Consider the following 24,005-nt stretch of genomic DNA (forward strand, 5'->3'; position numbering starts at 1 on the left):
ACACGAATTATCGCACCACCTGGTGCTCGGGCCCGACAATATTCCATCGCTTCGACTTCAAGAACACACTCTCGAACTGCAAGTGGCCCTTCACACCTCGACAAGGGAACTATCTTGCCTCTGGTTTAACGTTTATGCAAGACTAACCGCAGAGTCGCTGAGGCTCGATCAGCTCAACCAAACTGAATCCACGGCCCCATCGCAATGCGAACGGTAGCAAGCCCCGTACGAAGTTAAACGTTCGGCTGCCTCATCCGCCCTCTACCTCGGGACTTCGACATACGCTTCCTATCTCGTCAGGTAGACCCTGATACTACCTTTAAAGACGCTGCACGATTGGATCCCACATTGCTTGGAGTTCGAGGAAGACAGTAATGGAAGATGCAACCTTCATATACCTATTCTTCCCCGCTGGGGTCCAACGAATCATTGCTACGGGCTCCACAAGCTACGTAGGCATTATTGACCAGGATACCGTTCTAAAGTATCCGCATGAACAACACGATCAACGCGGCCTAAAGGTGGAGGCTGCAATTCTCGGTGTACTCGGCTCTCACCCACGGATAATTAAGTTGAAAGGGTGGGATAAAGAAGGCCTTAGGCTAGAATATGTACACAATGGTCGACTAGATAAGCATCTAGAGAAGTTTGCAGGATCGACACAGGACAGGTTCTAGTAGGCCCGTCAGGCGGCGGAAGCCGTGGCATACGCCCACACTAAGGATGTCCTTCACTGCGATATCAGGTTAGGAAACCTGCTTCTCGACAAAAGTTTCGATATCAAACTTTGCGACTTCCAAGGCATTTATCGAACTGTTAGAGGAGTTCGAATTGTTGAAAGAGGATATTCATCCCAGACATTCTTTTAATCGATTCCCTGTCGTTCGTTTAGCTAGCTCCCGCTGCAAGGCGGTCCGTGCGGCCTACCGAACGTCGTGCTGGCACCTCGATGGCGACCTCAGCCCCTGGGCCCGACCCATCGACACCGCCCGCGGCACCGAGGGGAGAGGGAGCGTCAGCGTACTACGGATGGCAAGACGAAGAGCCGAGCGATGAGCCGCTAGCCTTTCCCGCCAGACGCGCGACCGTGTCGCCGAGGCCTAGCGTGCCGACCTCACTTCGAAACCATACGTGCAAAAACATCACCACCACCATAGACTCTCGCTAGACACCATGTATCGGCGTCCCAATTTCATGCTAGTAGTCCTAAATAAAGGTGCAAAAATATTCTACAAGTCTCCCTTGGGTATTCTAAACATAAGGAGAAAAATGCACAAAAGAAAAAAAAAAGAATTATTTAGGCCTCGAACTCAGGTCGCTACTTAGTAGCGGAGGCTTATGAGTAGATTTTTGAATTGGAGGCGTATATGAGTAATGAAATTACACGTACCTTAAGTCTATCTTGGAATCGATTCGTTTGTTTGAGCGGAGTAATGGGTACTGACCGCTAAGCCATGGCTTGATTTTGTTAGAAGTGATTGATATTTAATTAATATATATATAACAATTTCCTGTTGTGCGGAGCCAAAAGGCGAAGTGAGAGCTCGTTTCTGCGGTGGGGGGCGTTTGGCCTTGTTTACACTATTACTGACGAGGGGCCGCTTCACTCATTATTACAGGGCTGGATTGGAACGTTTTATTTAATCTTATAGATTAGAATATGGACTTTGTGCTTTATATTCTACGGAATACATAGCTAGCTCTATGCTACCCTCAGAAATCTATCGTCTGCCGAATCTCTCTTTAAACCACCCACTCATCTTCTACTAACCTCCTCTCCTTCCCGCAACTCACTTCTGCTCCTTATTGCTCATTGCTGCACTGCGCAGCGTTACTAACGGGATCCGCGAGCAGACGACAGCAATAAGCTGGATGAAATCGCGAAGCTCATCCTGAACCTGAGCGGGACGATGCGGCAGCAGAGCAACATCATCGCGAGCCAGAACAGCATTATCGAGAGCATCCGAACGGACCTTACTGCAATTAAAACCAAGCAGCAGCTCCTCAAGGACTAGAATGAAGAACTACACGAAACGGTCGCATCGCTCCAGGCACAGCTGGACACCCTCTCTAGGGAGCACCCGTCAGCGCTGACAAGGAGGTTTACCTAAGAAGTAGAAGCGCTTAAGGCAGAGACAAAAGCACAGGTGGAGGCGCTCAGGGCAGAAGCAAAGGCGTAGGTAGAGGCGCTAGCTAACAGGCTAGAGGCACAACTATCGCAAACGGTCCTTAGCGGCTCGCCTTCGTACGCCGATATAGCACGCACGGCCCCAAACAGCTAGCTGAGCAACCTACGGACCCTCTCTGCGAACACGACGCCGTCGACCATAACCAACACATTCTATTGCACGATCGATACGTCTAGAGTCGAAGAGGCAGACAGAGATAAGGCGAAACTAGGGAGGATCAGACAAGCCATCGAGACAGAGATGCGGGTGAACGAACAACGGGCGAACTGGCGATGCGTGGCGGTGGTTAGAGATCCTAGAAACATCGACCGGATCAGGGTAACGTGCAGAGATGAAGGCGAACTCTAGGCGGTCAAAGAAGCAGCCCACAAGACGGTAGCCCGGGGGCCCCGGGTGCTACGCGACCAGGTGTACCCTATCCGTGTGGACAACGCAAACCGGCTAGCGGTCCTCACAGAGGAGGGAGAAATCCAGCCGGGGGCGGCGGAGGCTCTGGGGACGGAAAACGACGTGCAGGTTGCCAAGATCAGCTGGCTAAGCCGAAAAGACTCAGGAAAGGCATATGGCTCGGTGGTGGTGTACATGACGAAAGGCAGTGATGCAGGCCGGCTGCTGAGAGAGCAATACTTCTATGTCGATGGCGAATCAGCACACACGAGACCTTTCGAACCACGGATCGGACCAGTGCAATGCTTTAGATGCTAGCAGCTAGGGCACAAGGCGTTTGCATGCACGAGGCAACGGGTCTGCGCTAAATGCGCAAGCGAGGGACACTACCACAGCGAATGCCAAGCGACAATCCCTAAATGCGTCCCGTGCGAAGGCGCCCATGAATTCTTCTCAAAGAACTGTAGAGTGCTATACCCAGGCCGCCATGCGTAAGCCGCTGCGCGTGTTTCAACTCAACGTGGGGAAGCGACGGATGGTGCAGCACAGCGTAATGAACGATAAGCAGCTAACAAGACTTCAGCATACTAGCGATCCAAGAATCACATGCATGGAAGAACGAGGAGGGGACGATAATCACAGCCCCGATGGGGCACACCAACTGGACGAAATTCACACCAACGACGCGCCGGGACGAGGGATGGCCGTTTCGGAGCATGCTGTGGGTGCGCAAGGACATCGAGGCGCAGCAACTACCAGTGCAGTCGGCAGACCTCACGGCAGTGCTCTTACGACTCCACGACCGAGCGATCCTAGTGGTGTCCGTCTATGTCGAGGGAAACAGCGCGTCAGCGACCAGCCACGAAGACAGCACTAGACAGATACGTTGAGGAAGTAACGGTGGCAATTCAAACAGCAATAGACACAGCGGTTCCATGGACATGCCCCTCGACCAAGGCTAAAGTGGGGTGGACTGAAGAATGCAGTACAGTACTGAGAGAGGCAAAACGACTAAAGCGAGTATACAGCCAATGCAACATCCTGGAAAGCATACCGAATCGCGAGAAACCACAAGGCAAGAACGATTAGGAAAGCACTACGGAAAACACACAGAGACAGAGTCGAGAAAGCGGCAGAATCACTGGAATCGCTGTGGAGAATTGCCAAGTGGGCCAGAACAGGAGAAAACCAGCCTCCAAGAGTCACTCCAGCCATTCTACACCCCGAAACACAAGACGAAGTCACAGCACCAGGCGACAAAGCGGAACTGTTCCGGAAGACCTTCTTCCTAACGCCGCCGGAAGCAGACTTGAGAGACGTACAAGATGCCGAATACAATGACCAAATCGACCTACCAGCGATAACAGAAAAGGAAGTCGAGGATACCATCCGCGCAGCATCGCCCCACAAAGCCCCCGGTCCGGACGGAATTCCAAACCGGGCCCTGCAAGTAGCAGCACCGCTCATCACAGCCCACCTGACGAGGATCTACAACCAAAGCCTACGGCTAGAATACAGCCCAGCACACTTCCGGGAATCCACCACAGTCGTGTTACGCAAGTCGGCCATGGCCGACTACAGAACGCCAAAAGCATACCGGCCTATTGCACTACTCAACACCATGGGCAAGATCATGGAAGCGGTGATAGCTCGAAGGCTCAGCTACCTGGTGGAAGCCCATCAGATGCTCCCGGCAAGACACATAGGAGGAAGGAAGATGCGGTCCACCGAACACGCGCTCCACATCATCATAGGAAAGATACATGAAGCATGGAATAGAAAGAAAGGCCAAGTGGCGAGCCTCCTGCTACTCGACGTCTGCGGCGCCTACGACAACGTCTCCCACTCACGACTCCTCGCTTGCCTTGAACCTGCCCACGTCGTCACCAGTGAGTGGCTGCATGTCCAGGAGATCGCGCTCGATTTAAGGGATGCTGCGTGACTGCGGACCGGCCGAGCACCTCGGACTCGCTCGCAAGTTCCTCTGAGAGCGAGAACGCAACTACGGTTTGTGTGGGAGTTCGTCATGTAGAAGACGCTGTGGCACTCACTGCCGAACATGTACTCGCCGCACACTTCTCAGTCAGCCTTGCATGTTAACGCGGCTCAACGCGGACTTGTTTTTCATTATTCGGAGGGTCGGAAAGAAAATGCAGACATGCGGCACATCAGTATCCAGGTACGTGATACTCCACCTACTCGATACCGACTACTCCTCCCGCGACACCTCTCCATGCTTCCCCAACAACCCAGCACCACCCACTCCCACTCCTCCTACCCCTTCTCAAACAAAGGAGTCGGCACAAGCTTATCCCACCCCTCCCCCAACTCAGCATCAGCATCCGCATCAGCATCAGCATCATCCTCTCCCCCCTCCGCCGTCAACACCTCAAGAAACCCCGACAACGCATCCACCATCTCCCTCGTCGCCTCATTCTGCATCTTCTGCCTCACTCCGACGCCCTCACCATCCCCATCACCATCACGCATCCCCCCATCCCTCAAAAGCGCGTCAGCATGCGCACATCCGTCCGCAGCCGCTCCGCCACGCCCTCCAACCTCTTCTTCTCCGCATCGAACGCATCGTGGATGAACTTGTTCGTCTGGGTTAGGACGGCGATTTCGTCTTTGAGCCGCTCGTTTTCGACGGTGATGGTGTCGCAGTGGGAGTGGTGCGTGTGGCGGATGCAGGGGACGAAGGCGGTGGGCTGCGTGTAGGGCGTGGATCCTGAGGAGCTGGTTTGCGGTTTGGAGAGGGGTTCGGTTGCGGTGCAGGGAGGAGCGGGGAGGGAGTGGCGTTTTGCGGGACGCGTTGGGAGATGCGCGGGCGTGGATGGTGGGGTGGGATTGGGGGCGGCGAGCTGACGCTGATGGGGATCTTTGAGTGTGGAGTGAGGTGTGGAGGTGGTTGGTATTGCAGATGGCGGCCAAAAGAGCGAGTCTCCGCCTTGGTGGGCTTGGAAGCCTTTCTGATTGCTTTTGATGAGTCGGCAGCACAGACAGACGCCGTCGAATCATTCTTCGCGGTTGGGATTCCTCCACCGCTCCGACGACGAGCTTCCTCTCCCTCCCCTTCATCTTCCACCACCCGCTCGATCCTGAACGGAGAGACATGAGCTCCGGCGTTCGCATCGACGTCCAACCCTTTCTCCAGAAGCCAAACCCGAAAGCATCAGCTCGCCGCGAGACCCAGCAAGTTCAACTCCAGTCTCAAACGTTCTCCATCCCGGCGTTCCGTCCGGACGTACACCCCCCTGCTCCCCACACTCCAGCTCAGCGAACCCATCCCCAGTCCCCGCCACCACCAAAATACCCTCCCGTGCCTCCACAGCGCTGCTCTTCTCGCGCAGCGTCACGCTCCTGTCCGCCCCACCAGCCACCATCCCAATCTTCTCGATCTCCGCCATCTGCTCCCGTCCTTTCTTTTGTTGGCGGAAGTGACCGCCAGGGCACCTGGTAGGAGGACTATTTTACTGTTGAGGATCACGTGTTGATCACGTGATCGCGCTAGCCTAGTGTATATACTCGGAGCTTTTAGCTCTTTGCAATCAACAATGTTACACTCCACTTCGTTACTTCAACACCTTTCTTTCCCGCCCCACCGTCTCCAACATGGCCAATACCACTCCCCTTCCGCTCTTCACCGCCTCCTCCACTCGTCGCTCCGTCTTTCGCTCTACTAGTCGTACTCCGCGCACTACCCGCCTGCTCCACCGGAGATACCCCACCCACACCCACCTTCCTCGGCACGACAAGCGCACGCTTTGCACCACAATTCAATGACGGTTTCACCGACGACGCTGATGAAGCCTTCGATGGGGGGTTCAGGGCGGAGAAGCGAAGGGAGCCGTTGAGGTGAGGTTGTATTCAGGTCGAAAGGTTGTCGGCGAGCCCACGGGTGTGGCGCAGTCACGTGAGCACAGAGCCGCGCTAGCAAGGCTAGGTGAGGTTTTCGTCAACAAGGCTCCAGTGTTCCTGCATACACGCCATCGCAACCTTGGAACTTGATCGCATCTGCGGCTGACGGCAGCCCCGAATGGCATGGCAACATATCACTCGCGGTCAGGGACGACGACACTGCCTCTCCGAAAGAGGAAGCGCCAGGCCTTGGTTACGAGACGGCTGCCCTTCCCGACCCCGAGACCTCCGCCACGCCCAAAGGTCCCAATCCAGCGGGTAACCTGGACGCCGACGACGACAAGCCCGTCTATGCGGACGACGAAGAGAGCCAGAAGCAATGTTCCGGACCCGCCGCCGACGTTTCCGCGATGTCGTGCCCCAAGGCAAGAACCAGGAGCGTGGAGTTACAGACTGGGTTGGACATTCGGTGTTTTTGGACACGACACGAAAGGTCCGATCGATTCCAGCAAAGGCGTTTTCCAATGGGCGTACTGCATACAGCATGCTCGGCGTACGGCTCGGGTTAGATACATGGTGCTTTGGGACATGACATGGCACGATGGTGATATTTCACGGAGACTTCATGGGGGAATGGCATACGCTCGGAAGGTCCAAGTTCAGCATCGGCGCTTTCTGATGGGCATACAATACGGCATACGGCATGGTCGGCGTTGGTTATACGATGTGATACCCCAGGGCGAGAACAGAGGGAATGAAGTTATGGATTGGGTTGGACATATGGTGGTGCTTTGGGACACGGCATGGCATGGCATGATGGTGATATACTGGAGGAACTTCAGAGGGGATATTAGTCCGCCGTCGGCGTTACGAGAACTATGGATATGATATGATACGATGCGATACCCCAGACGTAGACACGGCCACATAATTAGAAAATGGACATGGGGAGTTTTGCATTCTGAACCCCAATTTTGAACCCCAGTTTCGCAGGGCGATAATTACGTCTTCCACAAGGTCTGGATACCCTGCACAACATGACACGACAATAACATCCCCACCCTTAGAAAGAATGATACTTATCTCGTCGCATCCCCGTCACTTCACCTTACGCTCCATCCATATTCATATCCACGGTCATTCTCCGTCCCTCCTTGAACCCCTCCCACCCTGTTCTGTTCTAGCCAGTCCAGCCCAGCCCAGTCCAGTCCATTAATTCCCCTCAATGCACATCTACGTCCCCCCCCCCCCCCCCCCCAGCCCCCCCCCCCTCTTCCTCCCTCCCCCTCCGCCGCTGCGCTTCACAGCCTATCTGAATCTCCTGCGCAAAATTCGCATGCCGTCCCCACCGACTCCGCAACAAAGCCGGGCTGACCTTCATAGCCCCATCAACCGTGACACCGGCCTCATCCCCACCTTCGTCATCCACCTGTAGCTGCTCCACGCGTCCCTCCGCCGCCGCCGCCGCCGCCGACCCGGAACCGGAACCAGAACTGGAGTAGTGGTTCAGGCGAACGCCATATGAGACCGACGCACCGACGTGCAGTGTGCCGAACACGGCGCTCCACATGCCGACGACCCTCGCGTAGCGCCACGCCGCTTTCTGCTTCTTGAGCTGCCAGATCGTGAAGTCGGGGCGCAAGATAGTCGCGTCCCGAGCGTCGACGAATAGGGTTTCGGGACGCGACGCGTCGTCGCGGACGGCGTAGAGCAGGTCGGCGTGCTGGACGAGGCTGGCGTTTAGGTCGCGGGCGAGGGTTGTGAGGTTGAGGTGGTGGGTGTGGAGCGTTGAGAGGTGGGGGAGGAGGAGTCGGGGAAGGGCTGTGTGGGCAGTTTGGTTAGTTGGTTGGTTGGTTGAGGATGATGGGGTGGGTGGATGATAAGGAGTGGCAGAGAGATGGTATGGGGGTGGAGGGGAACTTACCGACAGGATCGTTGATGGCCTGGTTGAGGGCCGAGGCGTCGAGATGGAACTCTGGAGATATGGAGATGAGTTTGTATGCGATCTCGCGGATCGACGTGTTTCTGGCTGCGAGATTGGTGGCATTATGCTCGGCGCGAGAGGCGATTCGCGTGGATTCTTCCCGCTGGATTTGCAGCGTGCTCTCCAGCTCCTCGATTCGTCCTCGTAGTTCAGCAGTATTGTCGTTTCTCGCATGTTGGTCCTGCCGTGCTCGAAGAAGACCACAGAATTGTTCAATCCGGGCATCCTTCCCCGCCATATCCTCCATATGCATCCGCTTCCCGTCGTGAAAACGACGCTGCAGATCCGCAAGCCGTCCATTCTCTGGCTCACTGTTGTCTCGCTCTTGGTTTCGACGCCGTAGCCGCGCGATCTCTGCGTCTTTCTCCGCCATATCTTTCGTATATGTCTGCTCCTTGACTAGAAGTTGACGCTGTAGCTCCGCACGCCGTTCATTCTCCTGCTCACTGTTATCTCGCTCCTCAAACCGAGCCTGTAGCCGTGGAATCTCGGCGTCCCTCGCCGCAAGGCCCGTCTTATACTCCTTCTCCTTCCGCCGAAGCTCATTCCTGAGTTCCGCAATCTCCGCCTTCTTAACCTGAAGCCGTCGCACCGTCTCCCTATTCGCTTCCTCCGCATCTTCTAATCGTGTCCTCAGCTTCCCAACCTGTATCTCCCTCTGCAGCGCATTCTCAGCCGCCCTGGCCGCTTTCCCCTTCAGCTGCTCTACCCACTTGTCAATCCCAGCCCCGATTTCTGTATCGCTCACAATCTCCTGGGCATCGCGGTCCAGCAGCGAGACTACGAACTTTATTTCTGTGTCCCGTACGCGTGCGGCGTCTTCGAGCTTTGAAATGGCAAGGTGGTATTGTTCTTCGTCCGCACGGTGTGCTCGTCTGGCGGCTTCGAGTTCGGCGAGAGCGCCTTCGTAGCGGTCGAGGAATTTCGCATTTTGCTTATTGAGGACGGCGTTCGTTTCGCGGAAGTAATCGATCGTGTCGCGGCGCGGGTTCGAGAGGGAGTTGGAGCTTCAGGCCGTTGAGTTGGAGCGCGTATTGCTCATGATGAGCAGCGGCGAAGTGCTCGGGAGAAACGATTAGCGGTGTAATTCGAAATTGAGAAAGGGCTCTTGATATAGAGCTAGTAGTATGTCGTAGCATCGAAGCTGGAGTTGAAGAAGACGAGGACGAACGTCGCACAAACGCGCTATGACAGCTAGGTAGGCAGAAGTGTCACACAAACGCTCTTTACTCAGTAACACCGCGATTCCCACTGACTTCCGGCATGCCTCCAAAGCAGTCCGGAAGGGCTCGAAAGCAGTCCAGTGAGCCTCCAGAGGATACCGCACCTCGAAAGAAGCGCGGTAGGCCGCCTAAAATAGCGGGCACATTCTTAGCGGCAGGCACATCCTCTAAAAAGAGCGGCGTTCGACGTTCGGCCCGCCTTAATCCTGAAAGCCCTCATCTTCCTCCAAGATCTCCCTCAGCCGGCGCAGAAGAAGTCCAGGATGCCGACATGCTTGATGTCATTGATGAAGAGGGTGAAGAAGCTGTTTCCCAGTCGTCTCCGCCAACCGGAGGAGCCCGAGCAAACGGCAACGAGAGATCTGGCTTGAACCTGGGAGGACGATTTCACGAAACGGCCTTCTCAGGCTTAAGCAACGAAGAGTCCGAGAAGGGCTTTACAGCCCGAGCCTGCTATTCTCCTGAAAATGGCAACGCCTCCGACGCTGAGCCAGAGGTGTATGTTGGACCCCCATCAAGCCGGCATAGTACTAACTGTAGAACTAGGGCGGATGTCGTGGCTTACGATACTGCCAGCGTCGAAGACGAAACAGACGAACTCCTATCCGATCGATTCCGTAGACGTACTTCAACTCCTCTTGCTTTCAGAACAGCCCGACTAGAACGCAAGTCCACCTCGGTGGCTACGAGACATACCCCAGTGGTGAGCAGGATGGAAGCTGCGGCCGGGGGCGCCGTCCGAGGCGAGCGCCAAGTCGTGTACATCAGCAGCGGTACCGAAACCGACACCGATACAGACACCGACATGGAAAGGGAGAGCGCTGTGTCATCTTCCTATGCGCGAAAGAGAAGAATGGAAAGGGAAGAGGAAGCCCTTCCGCGAACTGACCCAGCTCACCCTCGATGCCGCCTTTCAAGACCTCCCAACGCAACCGCTGAACTTCTGGCTCGACATCGGCACCCTCATCGCACCGGTCGCCCCCATGCCCACGAGCAGCAACGCCGACATGTACGGGTCCGACGTGCAAGTCATGCTGACGCTGCAGCGGCGCGTGAAGCAGGATTGGCTGCGACGCGCGGTGATGATAATATTCTTCTACATTGCGAGCTCTCGCAATCCTGGCGACTAGATAACATTCTGCGACCGTGGAGAGGGGAAGCGCATGAAGCGTCTGACAGACAACGATATCGTGTCGGTATACAACAAGTGGGTGTTGGCGCCGTTAGAGCGGGACGATGCGGTGCTGCCTCCGGTTGTCGCGTCTGGATCTGGATCTCATGCGTCGCCACGGACGCCGCCGAACAGCGGACGTAATCGACCTGAACCCTCGCGCGCGACATCAACGCCGATGGTGCCCATCACGCTCGAGGAATTCGGCTTGAAGCTCAAAGACTGGCGCACTATCGGCAGTCAGTACGCCTTTTTCGCGGCGAAGTTCGGGCTCGGACCGTTGCCGTTTCTGCACGAACATCTCGACGAGGCCAGAGCAAAGAAACTGACGCGCAGCGTGAATGCCAAAGGCACGAATTGGACCGAGGAAGGCGTCGCGCACCTGGAGGCCTTGGGCCTAAGGGAGCGCGCGGCTAAGAGCGGGCTAAACAACGTGTTAGAGAATGTGTTGTAGGAGCTGATGGGCAAGTATCATAGTCTTGAGAGGCCGGCTGATGGCCAAATTGTCTGGGGTCAGTAGGAGTGGGAGTAGTCTAATGAAAGAGTTTGGAAGTTCGTGTGGTGTTCGGGCGGCGTTGGGGTTGGGGAGTGAAGCAAGGGATCGCTTGGTCAGCCGAAGATCTCTTCCAATGGCAGTTTTCTCTTGCCCACAACAGTCCTCTTGATCCGCAATTCCCCCCTCTTCTTATCCTCTACCTTCTTCTCTGCCTTTGATAGGAAGGCGCAGAGTTGGTCCATAGTTATGGAGAGCTCCGCATCATCATCACCCAGTATCTCTTTTGCAGTCTCGTCCATTGCAAAGTCCTTGAGTCGGAAGCATAGCGGATCGTGACTAGTAGGTTCTCCGTTCATACCACGGAATTCCTAGTACGTTTTAGTAATGAGAAAATTAATCGAAGATCATTGCATACATGTTGATAGTACTTGGTGACCATGCTCAGCACGTCACCCTCGTCTTTGCTCCGCCAGACTAAGAACGTTGCCTTTCCGGTCGGCCCGTCTTTGAGATCAAAGCCGAAAACCACCTGTACTGCCGCATTGGAATGCACCAAATAGGCGTAGGCCAGCCTCCGGAGATCCTTAGATGCTTGGGAATACGCCACCTCGATAATTGTGCCAGGTAATGCGTCTTCCTCGTGACGGAAGGGGATGTCGGGTGTATGGGTTGCTTGTGCAGCATCAACCTCGGCAGGGGTATCGGGATCGATGCTAGAATCCGTATCAGGAGCTATAGGGGGAAACTTGTACGAAGGTGCTCCTTCCGTGTCCGCCATCCCTCTAGCAAATAACCAACATTATCCTGTCTTGCAGCGAGCCGGTTTATCCACCTCCAGATCTCCTGGTGCAATGCCTCGCGAAAGGTCTCGTGGATGTCGCTGAGCATCCGAATAACGAAATGCCGTGTTCGGTCGTCATAATCGTATCTGCGCACACGGTGAGCACGCCTCTCCTACGTTCTGCACTAAAGACTACCCACCGGATCTTGTCCCGAACGTATCTATTTAAGTCTGGATCGCCCTCGAGGCGTCGCTCTATCTCGTCGAACTCACCGTCCGCAAGCGAAAATTGGATCCACGTCTGCTCTCCACAGAGTTTTCGATGTCCGCTTTGGATATCTCTGAAGTGCGCGAGGATACGTTCGGTCTGAGGGAACCTTTCGTCAGTCGCAGGTGGGGTGAGAGGCCCGATGAAGCTCGATGGTGGTGTAACGTATTGTGCGCGTCCGGGGTTCGTCGCACGGTTATCTACTGGTGAATTGTCCGACACAGAATTACACATTGATGAAGGCTGTATAGATACAGCATTGAGGCCGCGTAAGGAGGAGAATGCGGTTGAGGAGCGGTGTTGATGAACTACGCAGTAGGATGAGGGGATCGGCCGGCTAAGTCTCGGATCGGTTGACTCAGCAACCCGCCAAGCAGCTCGTCATCCCTCACAAGGCTGAGACGTCCCTCAGTTGCCTTCCTGCACGTCTTTGCCTGTAGCCTGCATCCTGCTGTCTTTGCCTATCCCGTGCTCACCGATCTCACCGATCTCATTGGCTCTATCCATCTATTCTACCATTAGATGGCGCCGTCTATGGATAATTGGAAGCATATCGTTCTGGGATCGCGGTCCGCTACCTACTGTGTCGCCTTCGTTGTGTTCTGTTTTCTTTGGATGCTTCTTCGGCTGCGCAATGCGTCACACATTGCACTCCAGCAAGACGACGTTGAGAGAGTGTCTCCGGTGCCCCTGGTACGCTTTGCCTAGAAAGCTGGAATGAAAGCTAATGAGCCCAGGCTGGTATTCTAGTTACCAGGGACTTCAAGGCCTCGGTAAAATATCTCGATGCATCCCAAGCGACCCCAGAAGCCCAAGGATATTCTGCCTCGATCTGGCCCTGCAGGCGTCCTGAGCAGTCATTTCTACATACCATTCTTTCCTCCGTCCTCTATCGCAAGCCCGACCCAACGGAGAACGGAACCCCGCAGTCTCGCATTCGTCAAAAGGCTCCACCCTCTGATTCCTCCTGAGACGAAGATCTCTTAAATAGCGGCAAAGCTCGTGGGGGTGCGGCGAGCAAGGGCAGGGCTAACGGTGAGGGGGGACGAGGCAGGCTTGTCATAGCGAAGATTTATTCCAACGTCACGAAGGCTATGTACACGGTGCAGATAGTGAAACCATTTTTTTCAACCATGCTTGGCGCGTTGTTCTCATGTCTCCACGGTCGGACACCCCTAGCTGTTGGTTGCGGAGCCGGCGCGACCTTTCTTCTTCTTCCTCTGAGGGCTCTTTGGCTCAGCCTGGGATAACGTGTCTAGAGTAATTTGCTGAGACTCCCCAATGTCCTCGTTCAGACGTTGTTGCTCGAAATGCTGAGATAATCCAGACGTTGCTGAGGTTAAACCCCCGCGTTCAGAACACTGCCAAGTTTTGCGAAACGGATTGCCTGAGGGAGGCCAGGCCAATGTCATTAATAACGGAACAAATTCGCTTTCGATGCATTGGATAGAAGATGTTAAAAACATTAAGTGTGAATGTCCGTGAGTTCCATTTCGTTTTAGGATCGAGATAAAATTGATCGATTGTGCGACGCCAGATAGTGACCTTGTCCTAACTAATGTAAGGATAGTGTGCATAAAGCCGTACTAACTTATCGTCGTAAGAGATAGACAGGGCAACAATCTGTCGGTGCAGCTCTTTCTCGCGACCCGCAAGCTTGAACAGGTCCACAACAGCTCGGACAGCCACTGTGGCACTATGGGCGTTCTGATTATCCGCGATATTGAGTCCTATAACGCTAGTCTTAACCTCTTTTACCAGGAACGGAAAGTACATGTAATAGGTGGCCTTGAAGTATAAAGAGAATAAAGCGTCGCCTAGGAAGGGCCGAAGTTTTTCGAGCTGGGCGTCCAAAAAGGCGGTCGACCTACAGCCAAATGCACTGTCTGGCTGTGGGCAGGGCTTCGTGACAGGGATGCAATTATTCCATCCCTTATTCACACTTTCGACGACGCTGTCGAGATGACGGGCTCTAAAGGTGGCGAGGGCTTCGGCAGAGGGCACAAGGTGTGGAGAGAGGTCTTGAATAATCCTTGCTTCGTTCTTCCCTTTCAATTTCTGGAGGTGCTTCTGGAAAATGTCGTCGCTGAAGAGCGTGTCCTTCGGAGCCGTCTGTTCCGTCTCGAGCAGCCTCTTTAAAAGCTCTTCGCTAGCATCTGATATCCCGTCATCGTAGTCCTGTATGTAGCTCTTGTAGTCACGCACATCCTCAGATAGGAAAGTGGGATAGCTCGGGTTTCGATATGGAGCACTCTTCTCCTCACGCGGTCTCTCGTCGCTGGCCAGACTTAGGTTTGACCTTTTCTGGGTAAGAGATGCCGAGGACCCTTTCCTCGCGAGAAGATGATTCATGTTGTCGTCTTCGCTCCGCCAGGTATGATGTTGAACCCAATGAGCGATCTCACCGTGCCCAGTTGGCTCCTGAGACAGGCGTGATGGTTGTGTACCCCTCGGCAGTTCAACTCGGTCGCGGAGCTTTCGGGGTCGTTTCGAGGGCGGCTCTTGCGAAGAATACGCCGGTGTGTCTTCTTCTTAAGATCGCGTTGGTTTCGCATAAGGCTTCGCTGGGAGGGCTTGGGTTCGTGGACGCTTCCCTGGTTCGTTTGACGGAGAATTCTCAAAATCGAGAGTGCGCTTTCTCCTAGCGCGATTCTCGACTTGCTAAGGATTTGAGCGCTATGTCAGATCGCGACCTGTAGCGAAGGCCAGTGCAAACATACCTCTTGCGTTCCAGTCGCTGTTCGATCACTACGTCGCGTAGCTGTGCGGTTCCCTTGATGCCGTCAATGATTGCGCTTACGACGAGAACACGCTTCGTACCGTTCTTCGCCTGCGCAGATGCGCAAGCCATGTCCATTTAAAGCCCTGAGGAACACAGCGCTTATATGGTGCTGCCGCTGAGTTTATCGGCAACCAGGAAGTCCGTGAACAGGGTGACAGGCACCAACGGGAATGCCAAGCCTGAGACCTCGCGTAACACTAGTCCAATCTTAGAATCATACCTTCGATATCCTTGTACACGTCGACAACGCTCTTGTATTTGACTTGCCAGCATTTTCTGATAATCGCCCCAAATGGTCCAAGTGTGTCTGTTTCGGGAAATCTGCCCTCTTTAAACAGAGCCGTGATCTCTTTCTCGGATAGATCTTGATATGGTAGTTTTCCCGTCATGATAGTGTAATGCGCAGAGCCAAGAGAGAAGATGTCGGCATCGGTAGACAGCAGGGGTCCAGGGAATCGGTGGTTGGCGCGTACTGAAACCAGCAGCTTAGAGCCGTCCAGAGAAGAGCCACCGAAATCTGCAAGCTTTATGTCAAGGTCCTGGGTCAAGAAGACGTTGTCTAGAGTCAGGTCTCCATGAATAACGTCTGCAGCATGAACAAAACAGAGAGCGTCTGTAACCTGACGCGCCCAACGTAGTCTGCTCAAATCCGATCTCAGGGTGTTTGTGAAGGAATGATGAGAGGTTCCAATTTGGAGCGAGTTCGAGACGAATGCCTGAATCGTACGGACCGTAGTATCGCAGGAGTCCCCTATGCCCGCCTCGCTGGTCGAACCGCTCGTATATCGTCTTCTCCACCTGGACTCTGCCGTAATTGTCATCATCGTAAGGAGTCTTTATGACAGTCTGTGAGGCCGCATCAAGGCACACCAAGCCTGTCGTGCCCCAGGCGACAATGTCCTGTTGTCCAAATCCCCTTGGGAATTGGATGAGGTCTGCCATATCGAGGGTAAGGGGGCCTGTGGTGGATTGATCGTGTGGGATGAGCTGGCGAGCGACGTATTTCTGGCGTGGTTAGTTTCCTCTGCTTCGCTGCTCTACAAGTCTTTATACACTTCAAAAATTACCTGAGACACGCAACCGTGGAGCTCGAATACTGTAATGCTCTGTTCAACGCCAAACCTGCCGCTGAACGACTAGCTTCATGAGATCGGGGAAAGCTTTCATTGTTTCGAGTAATCATCGGCATTCGGATTACCGTGTCGAGGTTGCCTTCGCATCTCACCTCGCTGTCTAACGAGAGACCATTGCCTCCTCAAGCACGAACGTCCGGCACAAAGTAGACGCCTTGCGCGATCCAGTATCACACTTACCTCCTCTCTCTCATATCTTGTCCGACTATCGGCACCTCTTATCCAAGATGTGTGACTACTATGAGTACACCGTCATCTACAAAGACTGCAAGAATACTGGTGCAAAGCACACCTCTAAGAAAGAAAAAGATATTCCATGTAAAAAGGTTACAGAAGAGGGACAGCCTATGTGTCCCCTACTTAACAGGATCCCTTGGGAATTTGGATCCACATCTATCCCAGGGACTTGTTGGGAATGCGGTAGGGAGAGAAGCTATTTGTCTATATCAGTCGAGGCTAACATAGGATAGCTAAAAACCAGTAAATCCAGTAGCCGCCTGGACATAGTTGCATGGTTTTCGGCGAATACTGTAAGGAGCCCTTGCACATAGCAGACGGGAATGGTCTAATTTAAGATACCCAGGTATTCAAACAGTTGCACGATGGGAGTACGTAGATTGAAATTGTCGGTGATATTGAGAGCGATTTACTCCTGGTTATAGGTCGGCAAATTACGCAACAATTCTTCTGTGTCTTTAAATTGTGCCATAAGGCATTTTGAAATGATGTTCCCGAATTCCCTACATTTCACTTCCGATAGATTGGGTGAGATGCCCTCGAGGAATTTTGCGCGCTTCTCCTCTAGAGTGAAAAATAAGCCTTTGAAAGGCTGAACACCCGTACACATCTCATAGAGCGCAAGTCCAAGCTCGAACATGTCGTCATCTATTTGAGCTAAGCCCAAGTGCAAAGATGAACTTGTGAAATCGCCTAGCTGGACATTGAGATCTTTATCGAGAAAGAAGTTGTCGCAAGTGACATCTCCATGTGAGATGCCATTCATATGAAGAAAATGAAGCGCAAGGGCAGCTTGATTAGCCCAACGATGGATGACTGTTGTATCTGGAGGTTGAGTGCCGTGTGAACGAAGGTATCGTCGCACTGTATGATTTTCCGCATAGCCAAGGAGTATCCCACGGCCACATGAACTTCTGCCCTTGTACTCTAACAGTGACGATGGCCGTGCAAGTTGAGATTTGCTGAGAAGATCGTATATTTGAGCCTCGAGTTCACACCGGGCATCCTCATCAGGATCACCATGGGAGATCTTCAACACCGTCCGAGTGCCTGGATACAAAATAGCCAGTCCAGAGGTCCCTCCACCGATAATGTCGGAAGAAGATGTGCCTGAAGGAAGATAGAGCGTCCCGCGTGTCATGGTATCGAGGCAGACTGAGGACCCGGGAACTTCGAGACTGAAAAGCGAAGCCGTGTCAAGAGAGAGCACCTGACCTGTATAGTGCAGCGCAGCCAGCGGATGAAAATGGAGTCGTTTCGAGAGGACGGATCGAGGGCGTCGTCGAGGGTATACGAGGAGCGAGTATAGGAAGGAGGGGCAGAAGGGCGCAGCTTGAGGGGTTTGTGGAAGCGACGCCGGCAATATAATGCGAATACTGCCCGTAACGCAGAGGGTGAGGCTCGTTAACGTTCTCGGTATAGGAGCAGGCGTGTGCTGCACACGCGACCGATAGTGCTATCAGCCGCTGACGAATTTGGAGAGCGGTGGAGGTAACGGCCTAGAGATATATGGCTGTCTGCAGGTAGGTGTATAGAGATGGCGTTAATGTAGTGTCTGTCGAATGCTGCGAGCCCGCTTGCATTCGTCGCACGCGTTCAGGAGTGGCAGGCGGGTGCCAGATGGATGGCGCGCTCGTCGTTGGAGGAAGAGGTTACAGGTGTTGGCGCTCTTCGAGGCCCATGCGCAGACTCAAGAGCCTCCGCGTTCACGTCAGCCACAGGTTGGGTGGGGTGTAGCGCCACAGAGTCACCAGCCACGAGCCTTAGCCTACTTATCCACGTAATAAAATTATATTATAAATTAAATTAGAGATACTAACATACTTTACTATTAAACTAGTTACCTTATTAAATAATCTAAAAATACTAAGTCTCTACTAAATAACGTACTTTACTATTAAACTAGTTACTCTATTAAATAACCTATAATTTCTTTATAAGAAAAATTAATAGAACTTTATAAGTTTTTCTTATATAACTAAGCGAAACCTTAATACTTTTCTAAAAAAATTTAGATATATATTCTTTATAGTATTTTATACCTTATATTAAAGTTACACTAAGATATATTACGTAATTAAAAAGCTATACGTATTTAACTAACTTTTAAGAAAAAATCTAGTTTACTTCTAGTTAGTAGTATTATATCTCTATAATAATATATAAAACTTATAGTATATAGTATTTATAACTTAATAAAGATTTCTAGAAAACTTCTATAGCGCTAGCTCTTCTAGGTATAGCGTAATAAGAGATTAAAGTTAAAAAAATATATTCTCTAGAGTTTTCTCTTCTAACTATATATATATATAGGTAATCTAGCTATATAAAGTTATTATTATATAAACTATAGTAGACTTTAACTATATAGAGCTTATTACCTAATAATATAGTAGCTTTAAGTAGTTATTTAAAAGTAAAGTCTTTTTAGTAGTATAGTATAGAAAGCTATAAAGATACTAAAACTATTTTAAAATTATTAGAAAGAGAATACTCTTATAATTAAAGCTAGCTTATAGCTAGTTACTTAAAGAGAAGCTATAGATTAGAATAAAGGTAAAAAGTAGTATAAAGAGGTAGTAGTATATAATAGCTAGCTAGCTTAGTAATACTATAGACGCTATAGTAAGCTAGAGTATAATATATAAATATACTAGATAGTTAAAGATAATATAGATAAGTTAGATAGCTTATCTAGATTTATCTTAAGTAGCTTAGAGTTAGAGTAATCTAACTAAGATAGTAGCTTTTTAGTAAAGACTTAGTAAAAGTAACTAGCTTTCTTATATAACTAGCTTACTTATAAAGTATATTAAGTAGAGTAGGTTAAGTTAAATTTAGCTATCTAAAGATAAGAAGTAGAAGAAGACTTTAAGAGCTCTCTATATATAGAGAGCTAAGTGCTAAGGCGCTAGACGAGATTATATAACTCTAGCAAATACTAAGCTAGACTATTATAGTGTTACGAGCTATTCTCTTAACTAAGACTAAGGCTTACTTTTGTAAGAGGAGGTAAGGGGTGTACTTTAGACTAGAATCTTTAGTAATAAAGAGGTAGAGGTAATAATACTATAAATTATAAGTTATAGTAGTAATTTAATAAATAAAGTAATAACTATAAGAAGCTATAAGAAGTAAGCTTCTTCTAGTTATATATATATGCCTTCTTAGCTAGATTAGACGCTAAGTCTCTAGCTTCTATAGATCTTTTAAATTAGAGCCTAATCTCTTAGATTAGATTCTAAGCTATCTAATCTATCTAATTTATATTACGTAACTCTAATTATTTCTATAACTCTATACGTAATCTCTTATTCTATAACCTTAGGCTTAGCCTACTATTTTCTCTATTCTAGCTAGTTAGCTCTATTCTTAATCCTATAATTATAACACCTACCTCTTCTTCTAAAGTATTATTCTAAAGCTTTATTCTATTTCTAGATATAGTATTTTATTATTCTATATTATTTCTATATAAGAGTAGTACTATCTATAATTCTATAGTATTATACTCTCTCTTTCTCTTCTATTCTTACTATGCCGCCTACGTGTACTAAGTTTTTAATAGTTTACTATTATTATTATGCTAACCTTATTCTGCGCACTAGCGCTAATATATCTAACAACTCTTACAGTACTTACTATTCTCGCGACCTACGTTACGTTATAGAGGTATTCTCTAGTTACTATTTAGAGTGTATTATAAAGAGTTAGTTCTATAATAAGGTATTAGACTAGAAAGAGGTAGAAAAGCTAGATTAGTTAGCGGCTAATCTACGCTCTTAGTAGTCTAAGGCTAGTCTTAAGGTAGAGCGCCTTACTAAGACCTAATAGGTTAAGTTAGCGCGTATAGAGACTCGCCTTTATATAGAGATAGACTATTCTTACGCTAAGCTAGGTTGTTAGAAGGCGTCTCTGCGTAAGTTCTAGTAGTCTACTAATACTTATAGTAAACGCCTGCGTAAGTAGCTAGAGCTAGTATAGTAGCGTCGCGACGCGCTGCTTTTAAAGAACCTTACTAATATTAAGAAGCTAGAGTAGCTAGAGTAGAAGGTATAGTAGCTCTTACAACTATAACCTCTTATTTCTTTAGTTAATTCTCTTTAGTTATTTAACTAGAGTCGTCTAGAGAATCTAGAGTTCTAGTCTCTAGGCCTTAGAGGTAGTAGCGCTAATAAAACTTCTTAAGTTTCTTAGAGTAGTTCTTAAGGTTTTCTAGTAGTTCCTAGGTGTCTTCTTCTAGTAGATATTCTTTCTACCTAATCTAGTACTTCTACTAACCTTATATACGCTTTCTATCTAGTATTCTTTTAACCTTATAGTTCTAGTCTAGTTCTACCTTAGTTTACTTATTAAGTAGTACGTTGTTAGGCGCTAGCTTAAGTCTAGACTTATAGAATATAAAGTATATTCTTATTATTAGTAGTAGCCTTAGCCTAAAGCTAATAGGTCTAAGTTATTTATCTATTTTAAAGAGTCTAATTTATAGGTAGTTAAGTTTCTTACTAGGTTATTTAGTACGTAGGTTTTTTCGTAAAATAAAAACTTTACCTCTCTTCTTAAAGGTTAGTCTCTTAATTCTTTTTCTATTTACTTATTACGTTATTCTTTCTACTATTTTTTATAGTTTATTATAGATTATTCTTATTTAGTACTTCTTTTTCTCTATCTTTAAGAAAATTATAGCTATATATATTAAGAATCTATATATTCTAGCCTTATAGCTATAATATACTTAATAGAGAGTTATCTCTATAGTTTCTTATTTTACTATATTATATGCTAATTATACTATAGGTAGTAGCTTAACCTAGTTATCTTATTTCTAGTTAACGTAGTTTCTTAGGTACTCTTCTAGAGTTTAGTTTATTTATTCTATTTAGCCGTTAGTCTATAGGTAAAAGCTAGTTAATATTTAATTACTTATTTCTATTTAGTTAAGTAGCGCGTTCTAGAACTTAGATATAAATAACTTATCTCTATCTATAGTAACTTATTCTAGTATCTTATATTAGCTAAATAGTTATTAGCTTACCTTATAAGCTAGTTCTTTAGCTTTAAGAGTTTTACTAGTTACGTAGAAATATACGTACTTAGTAAATTAGGTTATAATTACTAAGATAGTATTATACTTTCTTTATAACGCAGGTTTAATTAATCTAGATAGCTTTGTAATAAAGTCTATAGTAACGTATTACTATAGTACTATAGGTAGTTCTAATAGTTATAGTAGTCTATATAGTTAGTGTCTAACTATTTTATTTTATTAGTAGTCTATATATTCTTGTATTACTTTTATAACTTTTTCTTTTATTATAGAGAATCTATATTCTCGCTATAGCCTCTTAAGAGTACGTTTAATTTCTTAGTGCCTATACGTTATCGTGCTATAAAATTTCTAGAGAAATTCTATTTATAGCGTTTCTAGCACTTTCTATTATTCTTACTTATTAGGTAGTTCTAGTCTATTATTCTATTAGTCTCTAATTTCTATAACCTATCTAATCTATAGTCTATTATATTCTAGAGCTCTATCTAGTCTAGTATAGAGTATAGCTTTGTGTTTCTTTTTAGTAGTACCTACGTAGTTAGTTCTATAGCTAAGTATATTTACGGCTCTATTTTTAGTGCCTTTCTAGTATTAAATTGTAAAGTCTAGCGTAGCTAGCGTTTCTACCTATCTAACTTATTATTAGTTTAGCGTTTTTGTTGTTATAAACGCTATAAGGTTCTTATAGTCTAATACTACGTTAATAGAGTACTTAGCGCCTTCTAAGTATATTCTCTATTCCTTTATAACTACTATAATAGCTATAAGCTCCTTATTATATATATTATAGTTAAGTTCTAGTACTAAGAACTTTCTTAAGTAGAAGAAGTATAGTTAGTATTTACTATCTTCTCTAGGTTAACTAAGGTATACCTCTAGAGCTTAGTCTAACGTATCTATTTTAACCTATATTAGTTTGTTTTTATTAAACGTTTATAGTAGTAGTATAGTAGTAAACGTTTATTTTAGCGTTTTAAACGCTTATTACTATAGATCTTTCTACCTAAACCTCTAGTTCTTTTTTATAATCTCTATAAGTAGAGTAGTAACCTATAAATACTCTTAGATAAACTTTTAGTAGTAGTTTGCAAATTCTAGAAAGAATTATACTTCTTTTACTATTTAGAGTATAGGCTAGTCTAGAACCGCCTAAACCTTATCTGTTTCTATCTAAATTCCCTCTTAGGTTAGGTAGAATTCTAAGTAGCTAGTCTCTATATAGTAGAACTCGCTCTTATTAGAAGCTATTAGAAGTCTATACTCTCTAAACTTCTATAGTATTCTTTGTATATAGTTCTTATATTCTTCTAATTCTCTCTTTAAGTACACAAGTATGTTGTCTAGGTAGGCTATAGTAAACCTTTCTAGGTATTTGTATAGAGCTACGTTAATTATACTTTAGAATATTACTAGTACGTTAGTAAGTCTAAATAGTATAACTAGGTATTTATATAGACTTTCTCTTATTCTAAAGGCTATTTTCTATTTATAGTCTTTCTTAATCTATATTTAGTAGTATCTCTCTTAGATATTAAACTTTATAAACTACTATGCTTCTATAAGCTAGTCTGTAAGTTTTAAGATTATAGGTAGCAGATATTAGTTCTTTTAAGTTACTTAGTTAAGCTATTAGTAGTTAATACACAACCTTAACTATCTATTCTTTTTTAGCACGAATAGTACTAGTAAGGCTATTAGACTTTAGCTTTCTTAAATATATTCTTTTTGTAGAAGTCTCTTTAGATATCTTTGTAGTTTCTCTCTTTGCTTATAGCTAAGTAGGTATATTAGCTCTAGTTTTAGCGTAGCTTTATCTTCTATAGGTATCTTATAGTTCTATAGTTTATATTTAGGTAGAACGCCGTTGTTCTATCTATTAAATAATAACGCGAACTTCTTATAGTCTTTCTTAACCTTCTAAGGTAGTTACTCTATATTAGGTTATAGCTTTTGTATCTATACAACGCTAACGTCTTAAGGTTATTTCTTTACTTATTTTATTAAACTTATAAATAATATTCTTCTAATCTTTACCTCTAGCTTTTAGTAAGCTCTTAGGTAGTGTCTTACTCTAGCCTTCTATACTGCTTTAGGCCTTTCTTAGAGTTCTAGCCTAATCTAACTAATATTAGAGTTATGTCTTTATAGCTAGTCTAGTTCTAGAAGTACGTCTATACTTTCTAGTTCTATAATATTATAGAATTATTATTTCTATATTCTCTAGACATCTAACACTTATACCTTAGTTTCTAAGTAAATCTATTCTTAGCTAAAGGCGAGTAGCTAGTTATCTACGAGTTGTACTTAGTATAGTTATTATTTCTCTTAAAATAGTATATTCTGTAGTTTTACTAGGCTAGTAGAAATATATATTTTTACTACTCTACTATCTATATAGGCTATAAACCTCTTATTCTCTAATATAGCTTTTACGCGTAGCGTTCTA

At 47.6% G+C, this 24,005-nt stretch overlaps 8 protein-coding genes across 8 annotated transcripts; 4 read left to right on the top strand and 4 right to left on the bottom strand.

The window, feature by feature from the left end:
* Positions 1-374: 374 nt before the first annotated feature.
* On the top strand, positions 375-869 carry BU26DRAFT_440754 (uncharacterized protein; the record flags this gene model as incomplete). The annotated part of the gene is made up of 2 exons (XM_033824414.1): positions 375-611; positions 681-869. 2 exons carry the CDS (start codon positions 375-377, stop codon positions 867-869), a joined length of 426 nt encoding a protein of 141 aa, XP_033676376.1.
* Positions 870-5,462: 4,593 nt separating this feature from the next.
* Positions 5,463-7,003, top strand: BU26DRAFT_556172 (uncharacterized protein; the record flags this gene model as incomplete). Its single annotated transcript, XM_033832365.1, has 3 exons — positions 5,463-6,003; positions 6,115-6,431; positions 6,547-7,003. The coding sequence occupies exons 1-3, from the start codon at positions 5,689-5,691 to the stop codon at positions 7,001-7,003; spliced, it is 1,089 nt and encodes a 362-aa protein (XP_033676377.1). The 5' UTR covers positions 5,463-5,688.
* Positions 7,004-7,735: 732 nt separating this feature from the next.
* BU26DRAFT_511475 (uncharacterized protein) lies at positions 7,736-9,348 on the bottom strand (the record flags this gene model as incomplete). The annotated part of the gene is made up of 4 exons (XM_033827311.1): positions 7,736-7,755; positions 7,788-8,255; positions 8,359-9,244; positions 9,283-9,348. 4 exons carry the CDS (start codon positions 9,346-9,348, stop codon positions 7,736-7,738), a joined length of 1,440 nt encoding a protein of 479 aa, XP_033676378.1.
* A 333-nt stretch (positions 9,349-9,681) lies between these two features.
* BU26DRAFT_511476 (uncharacterized protein) lies at positions 9,682-10,956 on the top strand (the record flags this gene model as incomplete). Its single annotated transcript, XM_033827312.1, has 2 exons — positions 9,682-10,139; positions 10,188-10,956. 2 exons carry the CDS (start codon positions 9,682-9,684, stop codon positions 10,954-10,956), a joined length of 1,227 nt encoding a protein of 408 aa, XP_033676379.1.
* Positions 10,957-11,421: 465 nt separating this feature from the next.
* BU26DRAFT_440644 (uncharacterized protein) lies at positions 11,422-12,603 on the bottom strand (the record flags this gene model as incomplete). Its single annotated transcript, XM_033824405.1, has 4 exons — positions 11,422-11,676; positions 11,724-12,070; positions 12,103-12,236; positions 12,290-12,603. Coding segments are annotated over 4 exons (1,050 nt in total), but the record flags the coding sequence as incomplete, so codon positions are not given.
* A 175-nt stretch (positions 12,604-12,778) lies between these two features.
* On the top strand, positions 12,779-13,752 carry BU26DRAFT_525207 (uncharacterized protein). The gene is made up of 2 exons (XM_033830449.1): positions 12,779-13,050; positions 13,095-13,752. The coding sequence occupies exons 1-2, from the start codon at positions 12,880-12,882 to the stop codon at positions 13,326-13,328; spliced, it is 405 nt and encodes a 134-aa protein (XP_033676381.1). The 5' UTR covers positions 12,779-12,879; the 3' UTR covers positions 13,329-13,752.
* Positions 13,711-14,709, bottom strand: BU26DRAFT_535345 (uncharacterized protein; the record flags this gene model as incomplete). Its single annotated transcript, XM_033831273.1, has 2 exons — positions 13,711-13,908; positions 13,945-14,709. 2 exons carry the CDS (start codon positions 14,707-14,709, stop codon positions 13,711-13,713), a joined length of 963 nt encoding a protein of 320 aa, XP_033676382.1.
* Positions 14,710-15,336: 627 nt separating this feature from the next.
* BU26DRAFT_440895 (kinase-like protein) lies at positions 15,337-17,650 on the bottom strand (the record flags this gene model as incomplete). The annotated part of the gene is made up of 2 exons (XM_033824424.1): positions 15,337-15,611; positions 17,191-17,650. 2 exons carry the CDS (start codon positions 17,648-17,650, stop codon positions 15,337-15,339), a joined length of 735 nt encoding a protein of 244 aa, XP_033676383.1.
* Between the last annotated feature and the right edge of the window lie 6,355 nt (positions 17,651-24,005).

Source organism: Trematosphaeria pertusa, assembly GCF_010094035.1.
Source record: "Trematosphaeria pertusa strain CBS 122368 unplaced genomic scaffold BU26scaffold_24, whole genome shotgun sequence".
Lineage (NCBI taxonomy): Eukaryota > Fungi > Ascomycota > Dothideomycetes > Pleosporales > Trematosphaeriaceae > Trematosphaeria > Trematosphaeria pertusa.